Source organism: Poecilia reticulata, linkage group LG1, assembly GCF_000633615.1.
Source record: "Poecilia reticulata strain Guanapo linkage group LG1, Guppy_female_1.0+MT, whole genome shotgun sequence".
Taxonomy (NCBI): Eukaryota; Metazoa; Chordata; class Actinopteri; order Cyprinodontiformes; family Poeciliidae; genus Poecilia; species Poecilia reticulata.
Genome location: NC_024331.1, coordinates 33,162,229 through 33,184,037, shown reverse-complemented (window position 1 = coordinate 33,184,037; position 21,809 = coordinate 33,162,229). Strand labels below are relative to the sequence as shown.

Sequence of the window (21,809 nt, the reverse complement as noted above, 5' to 3'; positions counted from 1 at the left end):
CTGGACTTTGCTTCAGCTCTTTAGAGAGTTTATTCCAGATCTTCACACCAACACCAGAAATGCACATTATTTTCATTGTTGTTCGAGCCTTGAAAGTTCTGAAATTGAGGTTTTCTCTATAGTCATATCCCCCCACTCTATCAGAAAATGATTTTTGAATATTTTCTGTTTTGGCTTTCTGTTCTGTTCTTTAATGGTTCTTTAATGATTTGTATCATATTATAGCACTATTGTCAATCACCTGTCATGAAATCCTCTCTTGAAGGAACCCAAAGTAGCAAAATTATCAGCATGGATGTCTTTTATTTGACTATTTTCTGGGTCATTTCAAAACATATGCAGTAAAATGTAGCACTCTTGTTAAATGTAAAAGTAAATACACAAAAGTTTGTTTTGAGCAGGTCTTTGAATTGTCTTCATGGAATATTTGCTGCAATTTCCACTGAATGTTTTCTTTGTTAAGCTGCTGCAGTGTGCTTTCCTTCTCTATTTGGAGAAGGAAAGCATAAATGTGGAACTGCCTATGCAATAAGTTTTATATATTTTCCTAGTCCTAAAGCTTTGTTTTTATTTGTTCTAAAATCTACATGTGAAAGTAAAAGTATGGAAGATTTACCCATAAAATACGTTAAACTTAAAATAAATGCCATTTATAAGTGATGCAGTTAGCAGGACTTCATTAGATAGAAAAAATTTTCTCTGAAAGTGATGCATTGATTGATAAAACTAGGATGAACTGAAATGTAATTTTGTTTGGATTGAAATTGTTTGTGCGTCGAGACGATGTTGGCTGTGAATTGTTGCTATATAAAAAAATGACACTGAATTGACTCTGAGTGAAAAGGAATGGTGAGAGTACAGAGCCCTGTGGTTCTCCTCTGCTGCTGACCACCTGGTCAGTCACACAGTCCTACATAAAACACCAAAAAATGATCAAAATAATCTCAGATTGCAAATGTGGGAATCAAATCATCGTTTCAATGTCCCTCTGTTCAGTTCCTCATATTTCTGATCGGTTCTATCCATCACAGTAAGCCCAGTTCGCTGCTCAGATAAGGGTCGTTGGAGCAGAGGGCAGAGGTCATTCTGGAGCTGGCCTCCGCTCCCTTCTTCCTCACAGTGTCAATCAGCTCTCGGGCTTTTTCTGCTCTGGGTTTGGTTCTGATCTGGTCCGCCTCAGCGTCTGATATCACCCTGCAGTGCTGCAGCTCGTCCAGCAGCTTGTCCAGAACCGGGTTGGACACGTGATTGATGAAGTCCGGCCGGACGCTTCTCAGCTTCTCCTCTGCTGACAAACTTTCCCCGAGTCGCCTTTGGACCGCCGGATCAGGAGAGGCTGGAGCTGGAGACGAGACGACAGGAAGCAGGAACATCCAGAATCATCCAGAAATACCCAACTCTGAGTTTCCACTGGATTATTACAAATAGCTTCATCTCTAAACATCAGAATGTGATGAAGTTTTCTGTTCCTCAGTTCAGAAAGTAAGTTATCTGTTACATAGATCTATAACACACAGAGTGAATTATTTCCCATCTTTATTTCTTGTAATCTTGATGACAGAGAATGAAAACCAAAAATGAAATGTATCAGAACATTAAAATATTGAATCAGATCAATAGAATATGATTGAACAGAAATGTCAGGTTCCTTAAAGCTGGGAACATTTCTCTGCTGTCAGTTCTGGGCTCCTTTTACTTCCTGCATCACTGCAGCATGGCATGGAGACCAGCCTCAGGTTCTGCTGAGGTTCTGGAAGCCCAGCATGCTCTGACAACCTTCAGCTCATCTTCATCGTCGGTTACTTTGTCTCTTCTTCCTCTAATTCTCCACAGATCCTCTATGAGGTTCTGATCAGGAGAGTTTGCTGGCCAATCAAAATAAAATATTCCTCAGAATAAAAATAAGATTTTCGTCTTTAAAATAATTTCTAACAAGCTGTGGATTCAACCATATTTATTCATGATGCTGTTTAGTTAAAAATATTAATTGTCAGAATTCAAACAAAGATTCAGGATAAATGATGTGATTATCCTGCAGAGCCAGCTAAGGTCCAGCAGGGGGCAGACCTTCTATAAAAACAGCTGAATGTTGAAACCAAACAGCTTCAGCTGGGTTTTCTTTACTGCTTTTCAGTTCATATCAAGATTTCTTTTGTCTGTAAAGTATCACTTAATTAATCAGTACCAACACACACCTAATATACATTAAACTGAGTTATTATAATAAATCCTGATTCTTTTGTCCGTTTCTCCTGCAGGCAGCTGAAACAAACAGCACGAAGCCTCTACATTAGCAGATGGTTTGTGTACCTGGCAGGTGCAGGGCGTAGTCCCAGATGTTTTCCTCTTCCGGACTCCGGACCATCACAGTCACGTCCTCCGTTCTCGTCGGCAGCGTGATCTCAAACGTGGCGTGGTAATTTGGTCCGTAGTTCTCAAAGAACTGAGCTGTCTGCAAGAAGACGGGAATCTTACTGAGTGTATTTTAGCTTCCAGTGAGCAGATGACGGGTCAGAAACTGACTTTGGGTTGGATGGTGAGGCCCGCCGGGTCGCTGTGGAGGCGGTAGGTTTTCCCTTTGTGGAAGGAGCAGAAGGACGGAGCCTGGATGAACTTGGAGCTGGTGTGCTGCTCTTTCACCTTCAAACCAGAACCATTTGTTAGTTTTAAAAGAAACAACCTGGATCAGTTTTATCCTCTTTAAGTTATCGGGTTAAAGACTCACATCCTGCAGAGGAACGTTGCTGGGCAGCAGAATCACACTGAGGATGCTGAGAGGTCGCTGCAGCTGTCTCAGGAACAGGAGAACTTGGCCCCGAATCGGCTTGGTCAAGAACTTCTTGATCCGCTCCAACACAACACCGAAGCCAGAGAGATGTGAGACGCTCACCACCACGTGGGTTTCTGTGACCTTCAGCGGCGGAATGACGCTCATCCCATCATCAGTGATGTGGCCGACCGAGAGGCAATCAGGCAGCAGGGCTGTGGGGTGGCAGAAGAAGAGGTCCATTAGAGAGGAACCGAAGGAACCAGAGGAACTGGAGGAACCGGACTTAGTTGATCGAAGCAGATCTGGTTTACCTGCTTCAGGCTGACAGTGTGGCAGCTGCAGCTCTCTGATGCAGTCCTGAGGACATTCGATGCTGAACAAAGGCCCCCCTGGCTGCTTGTTTGCTGACAGCAGCAGCATCTCGTCCCAGATCTGAGTCCTGTACGTCAGCTCCGCTTCCCGGGTCGCTCTGAACACCAGACCAGTCAGAGAACACTGGAACAGACCCGAACCAGGAAACTGGAAGCTGAAAAAGACCCATCATTCATCCATCAACTCCAAGGAAAAAGAACATGGTCTGATGTTTGCTCCATCCCCAAAAGACCTTCAGGCCTTTATCAAAAGATTGACTCGGGGTATGTAAACCATCCTCCATCTCTCAAAGCCTCTGCCTAGATTCAGTGTCAGCATTAAGGAAAGAAAGGTGAGATTAAAACGATACACTTTTCTTACATGATTATTTCTCCTACTGAAATAAGCTGTTACTGACCCCTGCAAAGTGTCACTAATTAAATAAGCATATAACCTTTTTGAGTAGTTGTGGACATTCAGTTATTGTGTCTCTGTAATCTCAAGTTGTTCAGTAACAGTAAAACAGCCTTAGTGCTTGGTTCACAAATTTATGGTAAGCGTTTTAGGTTCCTTTAACCCAGTGGTCCCCAAACTACGGCCCGCAGGCCGGATCCGGCCCGCCTCCACATTTGGTCCGGCCCCCTGAACAATACCAGAGAGCATTCAGATTTTTTTTTGATATATTGTATTTTCCGGTTTATATGTGGATTTTTCTTCAACCACCAGGGGGCTCTGTAGCAGAAAGTGTGTCCTGTAAACTGGGTGTGTTTTGTTTTGCATGGCGCATTGCTGCCATCTGTTGGACTTTTAGGGAACTGCTTGACTTTTATGTTATTTAATCAGTACGGTTGTTTGCTAGCGGTAGAGCAGATGAACACGTGTTTGTTATGAACGCCGCAGGTCGAATTCTTCAAAGCAATGCCTGTAAGTAGCAGCTTATACTTCAAAATGAGCCTTTATGTTAACATATGAGGAATTCATATGTTAAAGTTACTTTCCCTCAATGGAATATATACTAGTCAGTCCCAGTGACCATTTCACTAACTAACGGTTTTTGCCCATGTGCTTTCTGGGTAAAAATCAATATCCCCCCCCCCCCCTCAACAATTTCTGGCAGCGCTGGTGATAACCGTGTAACACTTTTTCTGTTACAAACTGACTCCGCCCCCCACCAGAGAAGGGAAAAGTTATGTGGCCCTCACAGGGAAAAGTTTGGGGACCCCTGATTTAACCCAAGTTAAACATGATCCCTGGGACTTGACGAAGTCTCTAAATTAAACCTGGATCAGTTCAGAGAGCCAATTGTGGAATGAGAAGAGCTTCATGATCGTGTTCTGTTGGACCGAGCTGAATCAGGCTACTAGTTTGTTAATCCATGGAAAGAAGCAGGATGGGGCATTCAGACGTTGGCTATTAGAATCCAGGAGAATCTTCTCCAATAAACGAGATAGACCGGTTCTCTATGAGTTCTGCGGTGGGTCACACTCTGAAGACTATGAGTCTAAGTACCAGGATATAGCTGGTTAGGTGTTAACCCTCTCACAGGGAGAAGTAAGTAGGGGAGGCAGGAGCTCCACAAGGGGAGTGTGTGTTATCCTCTTAGGAAGCAGGGAGAGGAGGAACACCTGGCGCAACAAGACCATCACCCTGATGTTTTAAAATCCCTTCAGCAGCTGGTGTTGAAGGATCAAAAGGACATCACAGACCCTCTGCTAGACCTCCTCTGATTGGTTATCAGCCAAACAGGTTAACAGGTGATGCAGTCAACCTGGGAATACATTTCATCCTGCACCATACAGGGTTGTAGGTCACAATCTTGTTTGTAGTCTTCAGCTCAACCTTCAACACCATCAACACAGAAATCATTTGAAGAACCTTCCCACCCCCCACAGTGACGAACTCATTTGGTAAAATCTACACACTTGCACCGACTTCAGTTTGGTAGCTGGTTCCAGACATGCATGTCAAACCCAAGAAACAAACTCATTTATTTGGAGATAAAATCCCATTTATAGGAGCTACAGAAGAACAGCTGCATTATTTAAACCCTGGACTCATTTTTTCTTGATCATAACATCAGCTGCTGTTAAAGTGCTTAAAATGAGGTTTTGGTCAAAAACAATTTTGATTACCAAATTTGATTAAAGATCTAATATAAGAAAACCTTAAAAGTGCTCATCTCACCTGTAAGAGACACCGACTCTCTCTCTGCTCACCTCAGGTGTGAAGCCCAAGGGAACCTTGAACATAAGAATGTCAAACTGAAGAAACGTCTCAGAGATGCTTAGCAATAGCACAACAAGAATCACTCACATGGTCCGTCTCCAGTTTCTCAACAGTCAGCAGAGTCAAAGAAAAGGCCTGAACAGTGAATGCTGGGTAAACTGGCTCAGTAAAAGTTGAGTGGAAGGTGTGAAGCAGAGTTCTGGTGTCACCTGACACCCAGTAAAAACACAGAATACCAGCTGGCCAGTCCAGAAACATTCCAACTCTCATGGGTTGGGGTCGGGCCAGGAATGCTTGCTCATCCATAAAGGTGATTGGAACGTAGACGCTCTGATGTCCATGGCGAAATGTAAAACCATGCAGTAAATAGTTGTGTAACATCCATGTCTTATCGCTCCAGTCCATCTGAAAGTCGCATCCTGTCCTCTTAACCTCCTGAAAGGCAACGCCCATGTTTTTGACTGATGTCCCCTCCACCTCCCAGTAATGGCGTCCAGTCAGAGCTTCTCTGCACATCACCTGACCCTCATATTCAAATCTTTCTGGGTGATCAGGATACTTCTGCTTTTCCTCCATCAGACTAACTGTCCTGTCACACTCAGACAGGATGAGGTATTCATTGGCAGTGTTGATGTCAAAGGTCAAATCACAGGCGTCTGAAAAAGAAATAACCAGTTACAGTGAGATACAGCAACATTTTATTAACAATAAACAACAAGCCTTACATTTGTTCAGAAGCTGTGGGTTGACCCAGTGTTCCTCGTTTTGGTCCACACTGAGGAGACAAGAGCAGGAGGGAAAACTCAAAAGAGGAAGTTCTGAATTATATTTTGAGGTTGCTGCAGATGGGTGCATGTCTGCATGGGATTAGTGAAGAACCTGTCGTTTTAAGAAACTCCCATCATGCTGTCATATCAAAGCTTTTCAAAGCATCCTGTCATTTTATGTTTGAGCTAAGTGATCTGAAGTCATTATGTTTTAGCCACCTGGAGATGTACAGTAGCCTGCTGGCCAACACATGCTGCTGCAGCTGTAGTTCTCCCTTAGCTTTGTCTTCTGTAGCATTATAGGAGAAACATAATCTAGTGTGCAACCAGACCCCATTGAACTGTATTAAGAGTGGGATAAACTGCATTAAGCATTTTAAAAACAAACCATCTGTATAGTGTGACCTTCGCTCTTTGTTTTGGTTTAATTCTAGATATATTCTAGAAATTCTAGATATAACACAAACTCTACCAGTATACATATAGGAGTGTGAAGTGTTAACCTTATTTAAACAATCATCACGGATGCCCAAAAAGTTATAATTAAAACATACTTTACTTCTTTAGTCAATGAGTGAAATGGAAGATTGTATTTCAGAGGTAAATAGAAAAGAGGATTATTCCACAGAAAATGTGAAGATCTAATAAACATTTCTGTTAAAGCAAATTAATCATTAGTGCAAAGGCTACAGAGGACTAACTTGAGTTTTTCCAGTCTGCACTTTGGGTCTTCCAGTCTCTCCAGGAGCATCTTGGCTCCAAACTGTCCTGGATGGTTGTAGCTGATGTCTAGCTCTCTTAGATGGAGAGGGTTGGACTTTAGAGCCGAGGCCAAAGAGGCACATCCTTCCTGTGAGATCCCACAGCATGACAATCTGCAGAGAGGAAAAGATCCCAAACACAAAGAGATTAAACCTCTCACCAGCTTCATCTGAGAAACTCTGAGGAGATGATGAGCAATGAAATGTCCTTCCTGCCATAACCTGACACTGCTTTAGCATGTCCTTGAAGTCTCCCACCCCTTTGTGATACCGTCCTGGGCAGCTGCCCATGTCGCCCCTATCATAAACCACCACTTTATTGTGCATGTGTTCAAAAAATGTTGAAAAAAAGCTTTATTGTCTCAAACTACACATGTCTGAAGATTATTAGTTTTTCAGGTTTTATATTCAGGAAGGCTTAAACAAAACCGTTGTGTTGAGTTTCTGTGAATCCATCAAAAACAAAACCTCCAGGTTTGCCTTTACTAAATATCTCTGCAAACAGCAGCAGCTCCTCTGTGATCAAGTAATCTTCCATGAAAACCTGAGCAATGGGGAATTATACCACAAAGATATAATGCATAACTAATGTTCTTTGTGATGTGTAAAGAAGAGGAATCATCACCTGAGGGACTCCAATCGACAGCTTGAATCCCCCAGTCCAATGGAGAGGAGCTGCACTCCCAAATCCTGGATCTGGTTGTAACTCAGATCCAGTTTTTTCAGCTGGCTGTTGGAGCTGAGAGCTGAGGCAAACACCTGGCAGCATCTGCTTCTCAAAAGGCAGCTCTTCATACTGCAATCAGAGGAAATATGTGAGAATAATGCTAATGAGATAAATACCTCTTCCAATGACCTTCAGTTTATTTACCCAAATTCCTTCAGTTTACAAAGAGGCCCAATCAATCCAGTAGAAATCAGAGTCAACGGAGTCGCTTCGTCAATTAAATCTTCATATTTTTCCTTCTTGTCATGTTCTAAAAAATTCCCAGAGTAATTCTTAACATAACTATAAGTACAGTTTGTCAAGTCCAATGTTGTCAAGTTGGATTGTTTGATTTGAAGCACAGTGGCAAGTTGGCGACACCTCATGAAGTCCAGAGAGAAACCAGACAATCTGCGAAAAACCAAACCCTGTAAGTAAACAGCAGATTCAGTGCTGAAGTAATACTAAATTAATTAATTAAAATCAACTAAACAGTTCATAGGACTGACCTGAGGGTCTGCAGTTTACACACAGGGCTTTCCAGCACAACAAAGAGTTCAAAAGGAAGATCCGTCTGTATATTATGAGTACCATGCAGAGACAGTTCTTGTAAGCTTGAGTCTTCTGACTGAAGAATGGACAGCAGTATCTGGAGGTTAAAGTCTAGCACATGTCTACTCTTGAGTCTGTGGGATTTAAAGCAACAAATCATGGGTTAATATGACACATAAAACTCATAACCAAAAGCAGTCCTCATGAATGAGAGTTTATATCCAAGTTTAGTGTAATAATAGGTGCATAAAGAGTCAGAGAGATATATCCCACTCTGTGTTATCAGCTAAAATCTGAGGTTTTAGTTTTGGATGCAAATAGAGTTCATGTCTGACAACCAAGTAAGACATTATCATTATTCATTAGGCTATAAAATAAAACAATGATATAAATATTTTTAAAACATTCAGTAAACCCTTCCATCCTGCTTTCCTTTAACCGTCTCTTATACCTACATTTAGAATATTAGCAAACCCTTTTTGAAATAGATGTAGAATATTGATGAACAAACTGTGGAAGGTTCTGTGTTTTTTTGGACCCATTTTTGATTTTTGTTAGAGTGTCTTTTTGCTCATATTTTTTAGTTTTTATTGTAGATATTTGTGTTTGATATCTGCTGATGTTTGTATTTACTGGGAGGGATTTTTCTGCAGCTTTGTGGTTTTTGACAGTGATTGTGTAAATTGAATTATAGCATTAATTCTACTTCCTGTTGTTTTCATGTTCTTTGAATGAATCTATCTGTTGGTACTCACACAGCCTTCTTGCAGTTCCCAACTAGTTGAAGAAGTTTCTCAGTCCCAGAATCCAATATCCAGCATCTGGTCAGATCGAGCTCTTCAATCACTTCCCCAGACATCTGCAGCAGGGTTGACAGCACTGAGCAGTCAATGGTTGAAAGGCTCACTCCTAATTTCAGATACTTCCCAATGTCATCCTGAAATTCTCTTTCTTTGATCTCAAACTTGCAAAGGAAAAGATTAATGCACCTCTCAGTTGGGATGTTTCCAGCATGAAAATGTCTTGTGTAGGCTTTTAAACTGTCAGTAGTGTCTGAGATAATTTCTGCCTGGGGAAGCAAACTTTGAATCATTTCTTGATTTGACCTGAGTGAGAGTCCAAGGAAGAAACAGAGAAACAGGTCTAACTGACCCTGCTCACTCTGCACGACTTTATCTACAACCTTTTTCTGCAGCTCCAGGAAGCTCAGATCTGTAGGGTCAACTCCCAGGAATGACCTCAGAGGACCGAGGTCGTTCATCTTGCAGCAGTGGAACACGTAAACAGCAGCTAGAAACTCCTGAAAGCTCAAATGCACAAAACTGAACATCTTCTTTTGGTACAAACCAAATTCTTGCTTCAGGATTTCTGAGCAAAGTCCACAAAACAAAGAAGCATCATCAGCATCAATGCCAGACTCTGTGAGGTCTTCCTCATAGAAGATGATGTTTCCTTTATGAAGCTGCTCAAAGGCCAGTTTGGATAGGTTTAACAGTAAACCAGTGTTCTGAAGATTTGATATTCTCTTTAGGGATTTTTTCTCGGATCTCTTTGTTTCATATTTCTGTGTTGTTCTTTTGGTTTGGGTCAGGACGTAATAGATGTACAACTCAGTCATTGTTGTGATTTTTCGGTCACTCCATCCCTTCTTAAATACCTCAGCAATAATCCAACAAAACACAGGGATGTGTCCCATTAAATGGAAGCTGATCATCCCTCTGAGACCCGACAGGAGTTCTTCAGCCTTCTGGGCAGAACTCATTCTCTTTCGGAAGTAGTTGTTCTTTTCTTGGTCGGTGAATCCATGCACTTCTGTCACCTGGTCGATGTATTTCGAGGGAATCTGTGAAGCTGCAGCAGGTCTGGATGTGATCCACAGCAAAGCCTCAGGCAGCAGATTGCCTCTGATCAGGTTGATCAGCAGCACATCAACCGTTGCTTTCTGATTTATATCACTCACAGTCACGGCTTCTTTAAAGTCCAGTAGATATCGGTTTTCATCCAGGCCATCAAGGATGAACAGAACTTTCTCGTTAACTAGCTGTTTTGCATCTTTGAGTGATTTGAGCTCAGGGTAGAAGTAAAGGAGGAGCTGCAGCAGACTGTGTTCCCCTTCTTTAATCATGTTCAGCTCTCTGAAAGGGAGGACAAAGATTAAATCAATGTCCTGATTGGATTTGCCCTCAGCCCAGTTTAGAGAAAAGTTTTGGACTGCAAACGTTTTCCCGATACCAGCAATGCCTTTTGTCATTACTCTATGGATGGATTTAAATTGTGTTGATTGTTGTTGGAAATGTCTTTTTCCTGGTTTAAAAATGTCCAGACTGTTGATCTGCTCATAGTTTAACTCCATATTTGGCGATTTCCCATCAGGAAGCATAAAATGATGCAAGATCTCATGTGGAATGCAGCCTTGTTGCTCAGCCTGTTGCACAATGAAAAGCTTTGTGTAAACATCCTGGAGTTTGGTCCGACTGTCTGACGTTCCCTCGCATGTCCAGGTAAATTTTTTCCGAAGATGGGCTTTTAGATTTTTTTTAATGTTGTCCATAAGTTTGTCTTGTTCCATGTCTGCAGATCTTTGTCCACTCTCCTCTGTTTTAGATGTGGAAATAAAACTATTAGTCTTAACCTACAAAAACTACAAATAAAATAAGAAAGCATTGAAATATTGTACAAGTGAAAAAATATCCATAGGTGTACAGTAAACCTCAGTAGCTGCTTCAGTACTCTAAGACATTTCACTCCACATTATAGAATGTTACAGAACCAGATGAACAGAACCCAGTTAGTTTTACAATTATACTGTCATGTTGTAATGGTTGTAGTGGTGAGAATATACGCAGAGACCCAGATGATGGTGAAGATGATTTAATAAAGAGAGCTCAAACACAGGCGGCATGGCAGAGAGTTAGCACACAGCTAATTACCGGTAGCAACTGAAAAACTGAGGACTGAATAAGCAAGCTAAACCAACACAGGACTTTACAGTTCGACTGTGCTGGCTGGCTGGCTGGCTGGCTGGCTGGCTGGCTGGCTGGCAGACACAATGACATTCAATGAGGACCCGACAAGAGACAGAGACAACAGGTGGACTTATATACACATGGGGTAATCAAGGGAACGAGACACACCTGGTAACAATCAAATGCTGACGGGACAACACAGAGACTCACAATGAACATAAGCCAAAAATAAACAGTGAAAACCCAAATCCTCACAAATACAGGAAGTCAGCTTGATGTAGCAACAAATGAACACATCAGGTCAGAATGTTTTACTGCCTTTTCTCCTGATTACTGAGAACATGGGCCATTGTTACTAAGGTGTCAATTAAAGCCTGATATAAAAATATTCACATTATAACAGCCTTTATTTACACTTTTCTGTAGAACATTCACAYTATAACAGCCTTTATTTACACTTTTCTGTAGAACATTCACATTATAACAGCCTTTATTTACACTTTTCTGTAGCTCTAACAAGCTAAATGAAGAAACAACGCTATATTTTGTTTCATATTAACTTAACATTGATAAAGACAAACTTACTCCTCATGTTATGCTTAATCAAAGTGTTCAGTAAATTTTAGATCTGGTTGGATCTAAACTGGTGACCTGCATGTTTTAGACCAGGGGCTCCCAAAGTTGCAACCTGGACACCCCTACATTTTATTGTGTCCTAATATTTATTTAAGAACAAATATATAAATTTATATTTTAATTAATTTATTTTATAAATGATTAAAAGCCACATTATTTGATGTGCACTACATTATTTACTAGTGGTATTTACTAGTAGTAGTAAATACAGGCACTACTATTTATATGTTACCACTACATAAATAAATGTAGTAGTACATTTATTTATTTTAAGATATATTTATTTAATTTTGTCCCTTTGGCCCCACATATACTTCAGGGGTCACATCACTATGATGCTGAAAATCAGAAATATCTCATGTCTCCCCCTGGGATCTCCACCCCACTTTGAGAACCCCGGCAGAGTGATGAGACTTTCATTTGATCAGGTAGAGATGCATCTAAAACCTGCAGCTCTCCAGGACTGGAGCTGAGTGTCTGTTTCAGATGTTCCTCTGGTTTAGAATCCCTGAATCTGTTTAATGTCTCATTAACACTAAGGAGGTAATTCAGTCATTTATTCAGCTGTTTTATGTCTACTCTAATGTGATACTCTAATAAGTTGCAGAGTGTAACAGTAAAGCTCAGCTACTCCATCAGCACCTCACTTCTGTTTTATCCATTATAGCTAAACTTTTCTCTGGCATGTTCTACTTTTATGAAACCTCATTGAGTTTTCTACTAAGCAATAAGGTTTACATGAAAAAGCTGTATAGTTTAACATGTTTAAATTAAAATCAGAGACAGAGGGACAACAGTGTGTTCTGGTTCCTGTCTTACACTCTTGTGCTTCAGGTCTACAGGAAAGAAAATATTTCAACATAAGCTTTAAAATGACAAAATAACTGGAAACAAAGAAAACAAAAAGAACAATAAGTTTTTTGTTGATTTTTTTAAAACTCTGGGTTAGAAACTAAATCAGACGAGTTACTCACCAGATGTTTGTCATTCCATCAACAGGGGAATCATTCAGATTTAAAATTTGGACATACGGAGAGCGAAGCAGTCGTTTGCTGTTGACAGCAGCTCAAACTTCCTGTTCCTTTCACTTCCTGTTAGACTTTGACCTCTCAGACCGTCAGGTTGGAGAAATCTATCATCTAACAACAAACTTCACAAGCTGCAACGGTTTAATCACATTTAAATGACAACACTAACCACAAAAATAATTACTGAATGTATTCTGGTCATTCATTATATGCAGAGATAAGTTGCATTTTCTTAAATATGTTTACTTGAGTAATTCTTAGAAAATCTTTACCTTAATGTGCCATTTGGTGTTCGTGCAGATGGTAGCAAGTTGGGATAAGTTTTTATTTAAAATTAAGAAAAGTTGTTTTTCTGGACTAATTTTCTTTGGGGTTTTTGTATCTGATTACTTGTGTGATGTACGCTTACTAAGGAAAATTTTAACATGTAAAACTTCGTCCATCAGCTATAAACACTCAAAGATGTGGGTCAACAAATCATAGTCTGGTTAAAAACATGCTTTAAAAATAAATAGTTTTTTATTTTGTATAAAATAATGTCTTTTTCTGCAGACAGAAATGAAAATCTGTCTACAAATCTTTTATCTGTTAATAATAATGTTCATATTCATAATTCATCCTCTCTATCAGAAGGACTGGACTCAGTGTTTCCATAATGGACATAGAAGCATAATGTTTCCATGTGCATTACGTTTCTAAGCCAACAGACCAATTATGAATTACTGGAAGTTATTATGTGTTTCCTGTGTGGTGGGTGAAGCTCATGCTGTCAGGATCCTGGGTGGTGTGTGTGTGTGTGTGTGTGTGTGTGTGTGTGTGTGTGTGTGTGTGTGTGTGTGTGTGTGTGTGTGTGTGTGAAAATAACTGCATTTTATTGTCACTTCTGGATATTTTTCAGGGTTTATTCACTAAACATGTTGCTTTTCTGATATTTAAAATCTTAAAATAACCAGAAAGGCTTTAAGCATTTACAGCTTTTTATCAAAATATACAGATTTAAAACCAATAGCACCTGAGTTAATCTTCAGAAATCTTATGATTACATCATTTGAAACCAGAAGCAGAAATCTGGTCCACAGTTTCTGAAGTCTGTGTGTTTTCAGAGTTTTTTCTTCTAAGTGTCTCTGAGTCTCTAGAGACGGACCAGAGAGCCGTTACTGGCCTGATCCTCCATAGAGGAAATATTTTAGCTCCACCCTCTGGTCCTGTTCCAGTAAACAAGTTTCTGTTTGTCAGAGTTTGTTTTCCACTCAGCAGAACCAGATCTCTCTGCAGGTAGGAGCGTCTGCATGCAGTTTACTCAGTAATGAATGTGATTTTCTGTGACATTTGGTGCTGTGATAAATGTTCTGTGTGCAGAGCCGGACCCAGTTCTCTGCAGTTTGTTTTCAGATCTGTCAGTTTGCCAGGAGTTCAGCTGATCCGATTCCCTGCAGGAACAGAACTCAGAGCTGAAGCTGCTGGTTTTGCATTCATGCAAACAAAAACAACAAAAACCCAGATTTGAATGTTTGATGGAGGATTTCTGGATGATTCTAAGTTTGTTGATCTGACTTGAATGTTTTGAGCTGCAGAAACGAGTTTCCCAATCTGTGGTTTGAAGTTGATGTTCCTGGTTTTACTTCCTGTTTACTTGGTTCTGGAACTCTGGGTTGGACTTCAGACTTTGTTTTTCTGGTTTGCTGAATGAGCCTCTTGTTGTTGTTGAGCTGCTCTGGTTTGGTTCAAACCTGCATGAAAGAGAAAGTGTCAGAGTTCCAGCTATGGGACATAAGATCAGTTTTCATTTCTGCAGAAGGTTTTATATTCACAAGTTGCTCAGCTGCAACAGGTTTTCCAGGTTTAAATTCGTGTTTCTACCTGCATGTTGTCTGACAGGTTGGACGTTTTATTTCTTCTTTTTATCAGGAGATTTTGCTTCTCATGCTGTTTGCAGAGTTCTGTTAAACTCTTCTCAACATTTTAGGAATTTATTTTATGCTTTATCTTTTTGGAAATATATTCATGTTTGTGAAGTTTTATGTCACTGATTTTTTTTCCTTTATGCTGAGATCTGCTTGATTCTGTCTTGGAAAACAGTAAATGTATTTTCTTGCACAATGATTGTCTCTCTTCCTCTTTACTGTCAGTTTTGTTTATGCATTAGAGAAGGAAATGCTTTTCACTAGATGGCGCTGTTGTCCCTGAATGTTCATGCACCTTAATGCATTATCTGCATTACTGTGGTGATTCATTACCACATGAATGGTGAAAAAACCATTCATGTTTTTCACTGGAAGACAAATTAAGCCATAATTACCACCAGGTAATGTTTTTCATTTTTCTACTTATTAATAGTAAATGTGATAAATCCCAGATGAACTCCTGGGTGAAGTGAATCATGTTGAGAAGAATCTGCTTCAGCAGGTATTAAAGGTGTTTCATGTAACTGGGAAAACAGAGACATGAAACACGGTTAGGGTTCCTAACAGTGTCGGAATGAGGTGACCTTTGACCTTTGACGACCACTGGAAACTTCTGTCATGAATTATCTTTAAAGTGACATCGGCACGATCAAACATTTCTGCCTCACAAATGTTGACGCATATTCTGTTTGATTTGAAGATGACGGGCCAAATTCACTAAATGTTTTTCCACATTTATCCAGCAGATGGCGCCGTTGTGTAGCTTTACAGAGTTTATGTGAAATAAACTACAAACTGTAAAGTATCTGAACTAATCGGAAACAGAAAACGTTCAGATGAGTGAAAACCTTCCTGACATTCAGTGGAAATGATCCAGGTTCAGTGGATCGTTTCCTGACACCAGAACAACGTGACAGGATCACAAACAGCAGCACTTTACCCTCATTATACACTTTAAATAACTGTTCATTTAGATCCACTTCCATTTGGATTTTCATTCATTATTTACTACATATTTTCTCTTTTTAGCTTATATAATTGTAAGCCAACAATTATTATTATTATTATTATTATTATTATTATTATTATTATTATTATTATTATTATTATTATTATTAGTAGTAGTAGTAGTAGTAGTAGTAGTAGTAGTAGTAGTAGTAGTAGTAGTAGGAAGTCTAAATAAGTGATGAAATGACATGACGAAAACATTCAGAGCAGTTGGTCAGTGAGCCACTAGATGGCGACATTGTTTAATCTCAAAATAATCTGTCAGTTTATTTCTTAATTTGGTCGTAATATTAATTTAAAGGTATAAAGAAGAGCATCCTATAATTTTATGTTTTCTGGAAAGATGAATATTTTCAAGAAAACTCCAGTTTTGTTTTCTGGGTTTATGCTGCTCTGTGTCTTTACGTCGTAAAAGAGGTCAGGAGATGAAGGTCATTTAGAGGACAGAGCATTGAAACTCGTTAATGGGCTGAATGGACCAATTAAAGGAAAAGGGGCTTTATCCACCTTAAAAAGTTACATTGTTTTCTTAAAATAAACTCACCTCACTTTGTAGGAACATAAAAAATGAAAACAGAGTGAGGATGATGCCTCACAGCGTCACCATTCAGTTCGAAGGCCAGAGAGGCAGGCGGCCATTTTGATTCATAAAAACAAACGGAGCTTCCTGTTGCACGTTTTAGTTTCATCTAAATTCCCCAAAGAAGCAAAGCTTCGTCAATCCCTTTTCAGTATCTATATATTTATTGAAGTTATAGGATGATGTGAAGTTGGAATCTGACCGACTGATTGGAGTAAAACACCTCAGATCGTTTCTGATCCCAAACAGATCAGCAGATTCCTGAAGATTCCCAGCTGAAATCTTTCCTCACCTTAAAAACTAAACCAGATTTGTAGCTTTTAATATTTTTTAGCTCTTTGTGTTAATCTATATAAGTGCACCATGAATAGATTAACACATGAACTATGAATGAATGGATGAATGTCTGTAGAGTAAAATATTTAGAGGCTTTCAGATTTAATTCATCAGGTTCAGGGATTCATCAGAACCTGCAGGTCTGATGTTATTCTCTTGCACATTGACTTCCTGTCTGACCACTTCCTGTCTGACCACTTCCTGTCAGTGATGATGCGTGAAGAGACATAAAACCTTTAAAAACCAGTAATAAATAAGTTTTCGTTTATTTATTTGGCTGATTTTCACTCACAGCCAAACTATTAGAAAACAGACGACAGTAAATATTTATTTTATCAGCACATAATTTATAGAAATAATCAATGTTCAAAATAAGATACTAAACTAAATTAATGACAATCCATCAAGCATAACTATAAAAAAAAACTTTAATGTTGTTTTTCATTAATTGTAGAATTCTGGTAAATATAAATAAATCCATAGGAAAAAAATATAAAAAATAAAATTATATAATAATTAATCTTGAAAAGAAGCCAAATTTACATCTCAATGGTCAAATAAAACAAGTTTTTCTGGGTTTGAAAACAAAGTTATGTTTGAGTTTTAGATAAAATTCATATAAATGTTTTCATAGAAACATCTGGAAAGTCAGATTTACGGTAATCTGATCTGTAAATGTGAAAAAGTCAGATTAATGTTTCTGAAACTAAAAATCCAGAAATCTAATGAAGCTCATGGAAAAATATGAAACAGATTTTAAATAAATTAGAAAAAATGAAGAAAAATGAAATGTAGAGAAAAATAGGAAACATTAAATACATTGAATGTGTTTCTGTGATTAATTAAATTTCTAATTCTCCAAAATTATGTTTAAATTAATAATAAGCTTTATGTAAAAGAAACAGCGGCGAGTTGAACGTCACCATTAGATTCTCTGAACCAGATTATAATATGAGATTATTCACATCTGCAAACGTGACAGATTACAAAACTGAACACATCGCGCACACACACACACACACACACACACACACACACACACACACACACACACACACACACACACACACACACACGCACACACACACACACACACTCATGCTTTCCCTGGTTCCATTAACAGTTTGTCCGTCTTCAGATTATTGTTATCTTTGGGTCTCTCTCTCAGCTCCTTCGCTAACAGATGGTTCAGCAGTAACTCGTTTCTAAACTCGTCTGCTCTCCGTTTCTCAGCTGCTTTCAGTTCAGATTTATTCTTACGCTGAAGTTTTTCTGCTGAGTTATTTATCCTAAATGTTTCTGTTGTTTCCTCCTGAGAGGCTCAAATCAAAATGGCTGCAGCCTGCAGCCATTTTGCAGCAGGTGATGCTAACCTGTACATGCTAACGCTAACAGGCTGCAGCTTTAAGGCTTTTCAGTGGAAACTGTTTGTCTGTTTATCAGATCTGCTTCTGACTAAAGTCACTTTCCTCTATTTGCTTTAAAGTTTTCTGGTTTTGATCATTGAAACTCATTTTATTTTCTCCTTTTAAAGAGAAACACAAAATTCCTCTGTAAATTCAGAAGTATTGTTTCTGATGTTTTATTATCATTTTATTAACTTTCAGCTGAGCTACAGAGAATAAAAGAAAATTTAAACTAAGAGAGAAAAGCAGTGAGGAATGATCTGATGTTGCATCAGCTTTAATGAGACACGACATTCCTCATGTTCATAATTTGTCCTGTTATGTTTTTTCTGTTCCTCAGTTTGTTTTCATGCTCCTTAATTTGTGCTGTAGAAAATATTTAAATTTTCAAACCCAAATAAATGAAAATTGTTCTTTTATCTCAGTAATAAAATTATTTCTTTATTTTGTTAAAATCTGTCAGGTGGAATGATTCATTTTTAAATCATATGTTTTAGTATTAATATAGTTTCATAGTGAAATAATCTGAGCAGAACATGACAACACTCGCTGCTCCTCTGGGATTAAACCGTCACCGTAGCAACGACAAACCAAAACAACTCAGAAGTTTAGATCTGAGACCCAAAGATGGTCAGAAATGAACTGAATGAAGGTTTTCACTGGCAGCCGTTGGTCTGACCTCCAGGTTTGACCAGGATGAGGTCGGATGAGATCAGATCAGATCAGATCAGATCAGATCAGATGAGATGAGATCAGATGAGATCAGATGAGATGAGATGAGGAGATGGACGGTGGCCTGGTGGTCAGACGCTCCTCAACAGAAACGTTATTAAAGGTTAAAGTCGTTTCTGAGAAGTTAAACCTGAGGAAGAGATTCATCATGTTTTAATCATGTAAAATACAGGAAATGAGATTCATGTTTGTTAAAATTTATCATATTTTAGTTAAAATTCAGACATTTTAAATTAAAACCACATGTGGTGAGTTTTTAATGAGTGTCTGCTGTTGATGAAACCATGATTTATTAACCATTTCACTGCTGCAAGGTGTGAATTACCAGGTTAGTATTTTCATCTATAAATGAAATTAATCTGCAGAAACATATTTATAAACTAGAAAAGTGAGTTAAACAGACTGATGATCAGAGCTTAAGCTGTAATGGAATATTTTTATTCATAAATATAATCCAGCTTCTTACAAAAAGAGGAAAGAAACTTCTGGTCATTAAAGCTCAGACTGAGCGATGAGTTGATTCGACCCGGTCCGTTTGGCTCCAGAACTCATCAGAACCAGGAGATGAAGGAGATAATCTGACTGTAAACGTCTCTGCTCCGTTCCGGTTCTGGTGGTTCTGCTTCCTGGACTTTCTGTGAAGAACAGGAGGAATAATTTCCATCCTCTGAACTGAAGGAAGCTGCTGAAATGTGAAAGTTTCCTTTTCCTCTGCAGCTGCAGCGTTTCCTCATCTGAACCTTCTAGGAACACGACCGAGGTTTTAGATCCGTCTGTAGTTTCCTTAATCTATAAGATCTGGAGACAAAAACATGAAAACCAGAAGAATATTGACTTTTCTCACCAAAACTAAATACTTTTCTGTTTTTCTTCATTGCATGTGAACCAATGTTACAAACGATCATCTCTACAGGAGCAGCTTCTTCAACTTCCTGTGACTAACAGGAAGTCACATGACTTCACCGTCTCCTGAAGCAGCAGCCGCCATCTTGTTTGCTTTTGATTGTTTCTCAGTCAGAAGCTTTAAACCCAGAAGTCAGGTCTGTCTGCAGCTCATCTGAGATGTGTCCAGGTCAAACTGGTTTGAACTGGTTTGAACTGCGAGCTGCAGCCGTCTCCCTCTGCATCGTTTCTGTGACGTCTTCAGTTTTTCTCTGCTGGTTTACAGAACAAACGTTTCTGCTCCTCTGGTCACATAGTGACACATTTTCCTTGTTTATTCATAAGAACTGAATCTGTTTCAAACGGAGGATGTTTAAGACGATAATGTGCATCAAAGAATGGTGTTAGAAAATAAATAAGTCATTTCTATTATTCCGTAAAGACTTATGTAATTAAGCTCAAACTGTAAAAAAGGAAAACAGTAACTGTGGGAATGAATCAGTTTGGTTTGAAAATTACAACCATTTGTCTCAGAATCTCTGTTTGTTTTCATGCTCCTTAATTTGTGCATTAAGGAGCACAAATTAAAAAAAATATATACATTTTTTTTTTAGAAAAAAATTATATTTTTTCTAAAAATATAAATTTTGCAACAAAAAGGCAGAGGAGAGTTTGGAGAAGTTCTTCTAACTTCCTGTTTTAAACGTTCCTGTTTCTGTTGGATCTTCAGGTCAGGATGCCGTCGGTTCTGATTCGGTTCAGATTCAAACTGTTAATCAGAATAAATGTCAATAGAAACTTTTATGATGACAAATGAAACCAGTTCCAGCAGCAGAGCTTCTACAGCTGCAGCCTGTTAATCTGCTGGATTATCAAACCAGCGGCGCACCGATTGCAGTTTTCTGGCTGATCGTGAAAAATCCTGACCTGCCGATTCTGATCTTGGCCGACATCCATCACTTTGTCTCTAATTATGGCAAGAAAGTGTCCGGTTCAGAGTTTTGTTCTAGTTTAGGAGGTTTGTTAAGACAGATTGTCTGGTTGTAAATTAAAAGCTCAGAAGAGGAATAAAGCGGTAAATATTACCATCCTGTGTATTTATGAACGAAGCATGAAATCTGCTGGGGGGTTTGTGTGGATTGTTCCTCATCGTTTGTGTTTAGTTGTGATTCGTTTCCTCTGAGGCAGAAACAAAATGACTCACGTTCTTTTCTCCGGATGAGTGGAAATTATTCAAACATGTTTTCATATCTCACCATTTATCCTTTATCATCACAATAACACTATTTATACTCCGTCACTCTTTCACCGCCCTGCAGATTAACCTCACAGGAGCTGGGAAAATTACCCACAAAGCTTCAGTTCAGAGGTCAAAGTTCATCAACAGGGATGTTAAAGCCTCATTAATCAGCTGCTGCCACATGTGGCTCATTAAGTTAAGGGGGTAAATACTTTTTCACCAGCTGGTTTGGATCATTTCATTAATAAAGATAATCAATCGTCTGAAAACTGATTTTAGTTTTTACTAAAAACGTTTATATTATTTTTAAAACCAGGTTAATATTTAATATTAACTTGATTTTAATATTTATTTAATATTAACTTGATTTTAATATTTATTTGATGATCTGAAACATTTGGAGAAAAAGAAAAGGGTGTAAATACTTTTTCACAGCTCATGTTATATTACATAGATTTATACCTCAATACTTTATTCCTACTTCTGACTAATTTTCACTATTATAGTTGCCAAGTAAATTATTATTATTATTATTATTATTATTATTATTATTATTATTATTATTATTATTATTATTATTATTATTAATGGATTACATGGAGTTAGTTGCAAATAAAGTCTATTTTACAAACATTTTGAAGGAAATGAAACGCCACAGGATGTTTTTTCTTTATAGATGTGACATTTGGCCTCTTTAACTTTTTCTATAAGTTTGAAGGTTTGTCCTGAAACGTAACTCTTTGTTCTGGAGAATCCTTTAACCGGATCGTTTGGTCCAACAGCCTGGAGCTCCAATCCAAACACAATCATTCCTGTCTCAGCGGCCCGATGCCTCGGCCTGCAGGAGAGCAACTGGTCCCAAAAGGCCGATGAGTCACTGGGAGGAGAACCTGCTGGTTCTGTTACCGTCTGGTTCTGTTACCGTCTGGTTCTGTTACCGTCAGGTTCTGTTACCGTC

The 21,809-nt window shown here is 38.8% G+C and overlaps 2 protein-coding genes across 7 annotated transcripts in view; one reads left to right on the top strand and one right to left on the bottom strand.

Moving 5' to 3' along the window:
* Positions 1-510: 510 nt before the first annotated feature.
* Positions 511-12,786, bottom strand: LOC103472336 (NACHT, LRR and PYD domains-containing protein 12-like). 3 transcript variants are annotated; one of them, XM_008421906.2, is made up of 14 exons: positions 12,710-12,782; positions 8,889-10,728; positions 8,091-8,267; positions 7,747-7,992; positions 7,501-7,671; positions 6,816-6,989; positions 6,073-6,122; positions 5,435-6,003; positions 5,306-5,361; positions 3,082-3,296; positions 2,726-2,982; positions 2,524-2,640; positions 2,311-2,452; positions 511-1,348 (listed from the first exon to the last, which is right to left on the bottom strand). In XM_008421906.2, exons 2-14 carry the CDS (start codon positions 10,700-10,702, stop codon positions 1,026-1,028), a joined length of 4,311 nt encoding a protein of 1,436 aa, XP_008420128.1. In that variant the 5' UTR covers positions 10,703-10,728; positions 12,710-12,782; the 3' UTR covers positions 511-1,025. The 3 variants fall into 3 exon arrangements, with proteins under 3 accessions (XP_008420128.1, XP_008420138.1, XP_008420147.1); XM_008421916.2 differs by having other exon boundaries at positions 511-1,342; XM_008421925.2 differs by lacking the exon at positions 511-1,348 and adding an exon at positions 1,388-1,865 and having other exon boundaries at positions 12,710-12,786.
* A 1,188-nt stretch (positions 12,787-13,974) lies between these two features.
* The window catches only part of LOC103472347 (uncharacterized), a 27,376-nt gene continuing 19,541 nt past the window's right edge, over positions 13,975-21,809 (top strand). For 2 of the 4 annotated variants that reach the window (XM_017306705.1, XM_017306711.1), the window contains exon 1: positions 13,975-14,038. Coding sequence is in view for 1 of the 4 variants with exons in the window: in XM_017306704.1 (XP_017162193.1) it covers positions 14,527-14,641 (115 nt within the window). In the remaining 3 variants the exon portion in view is untranslated. Of the gene's footprint in view, positions 14,039-14,511; positions 14,642-21,809 lie in introns of those variants that run through there. The other 2 variants (XR_534846.2, XM_017306704.1) reach the window with 2 other exon arrangements.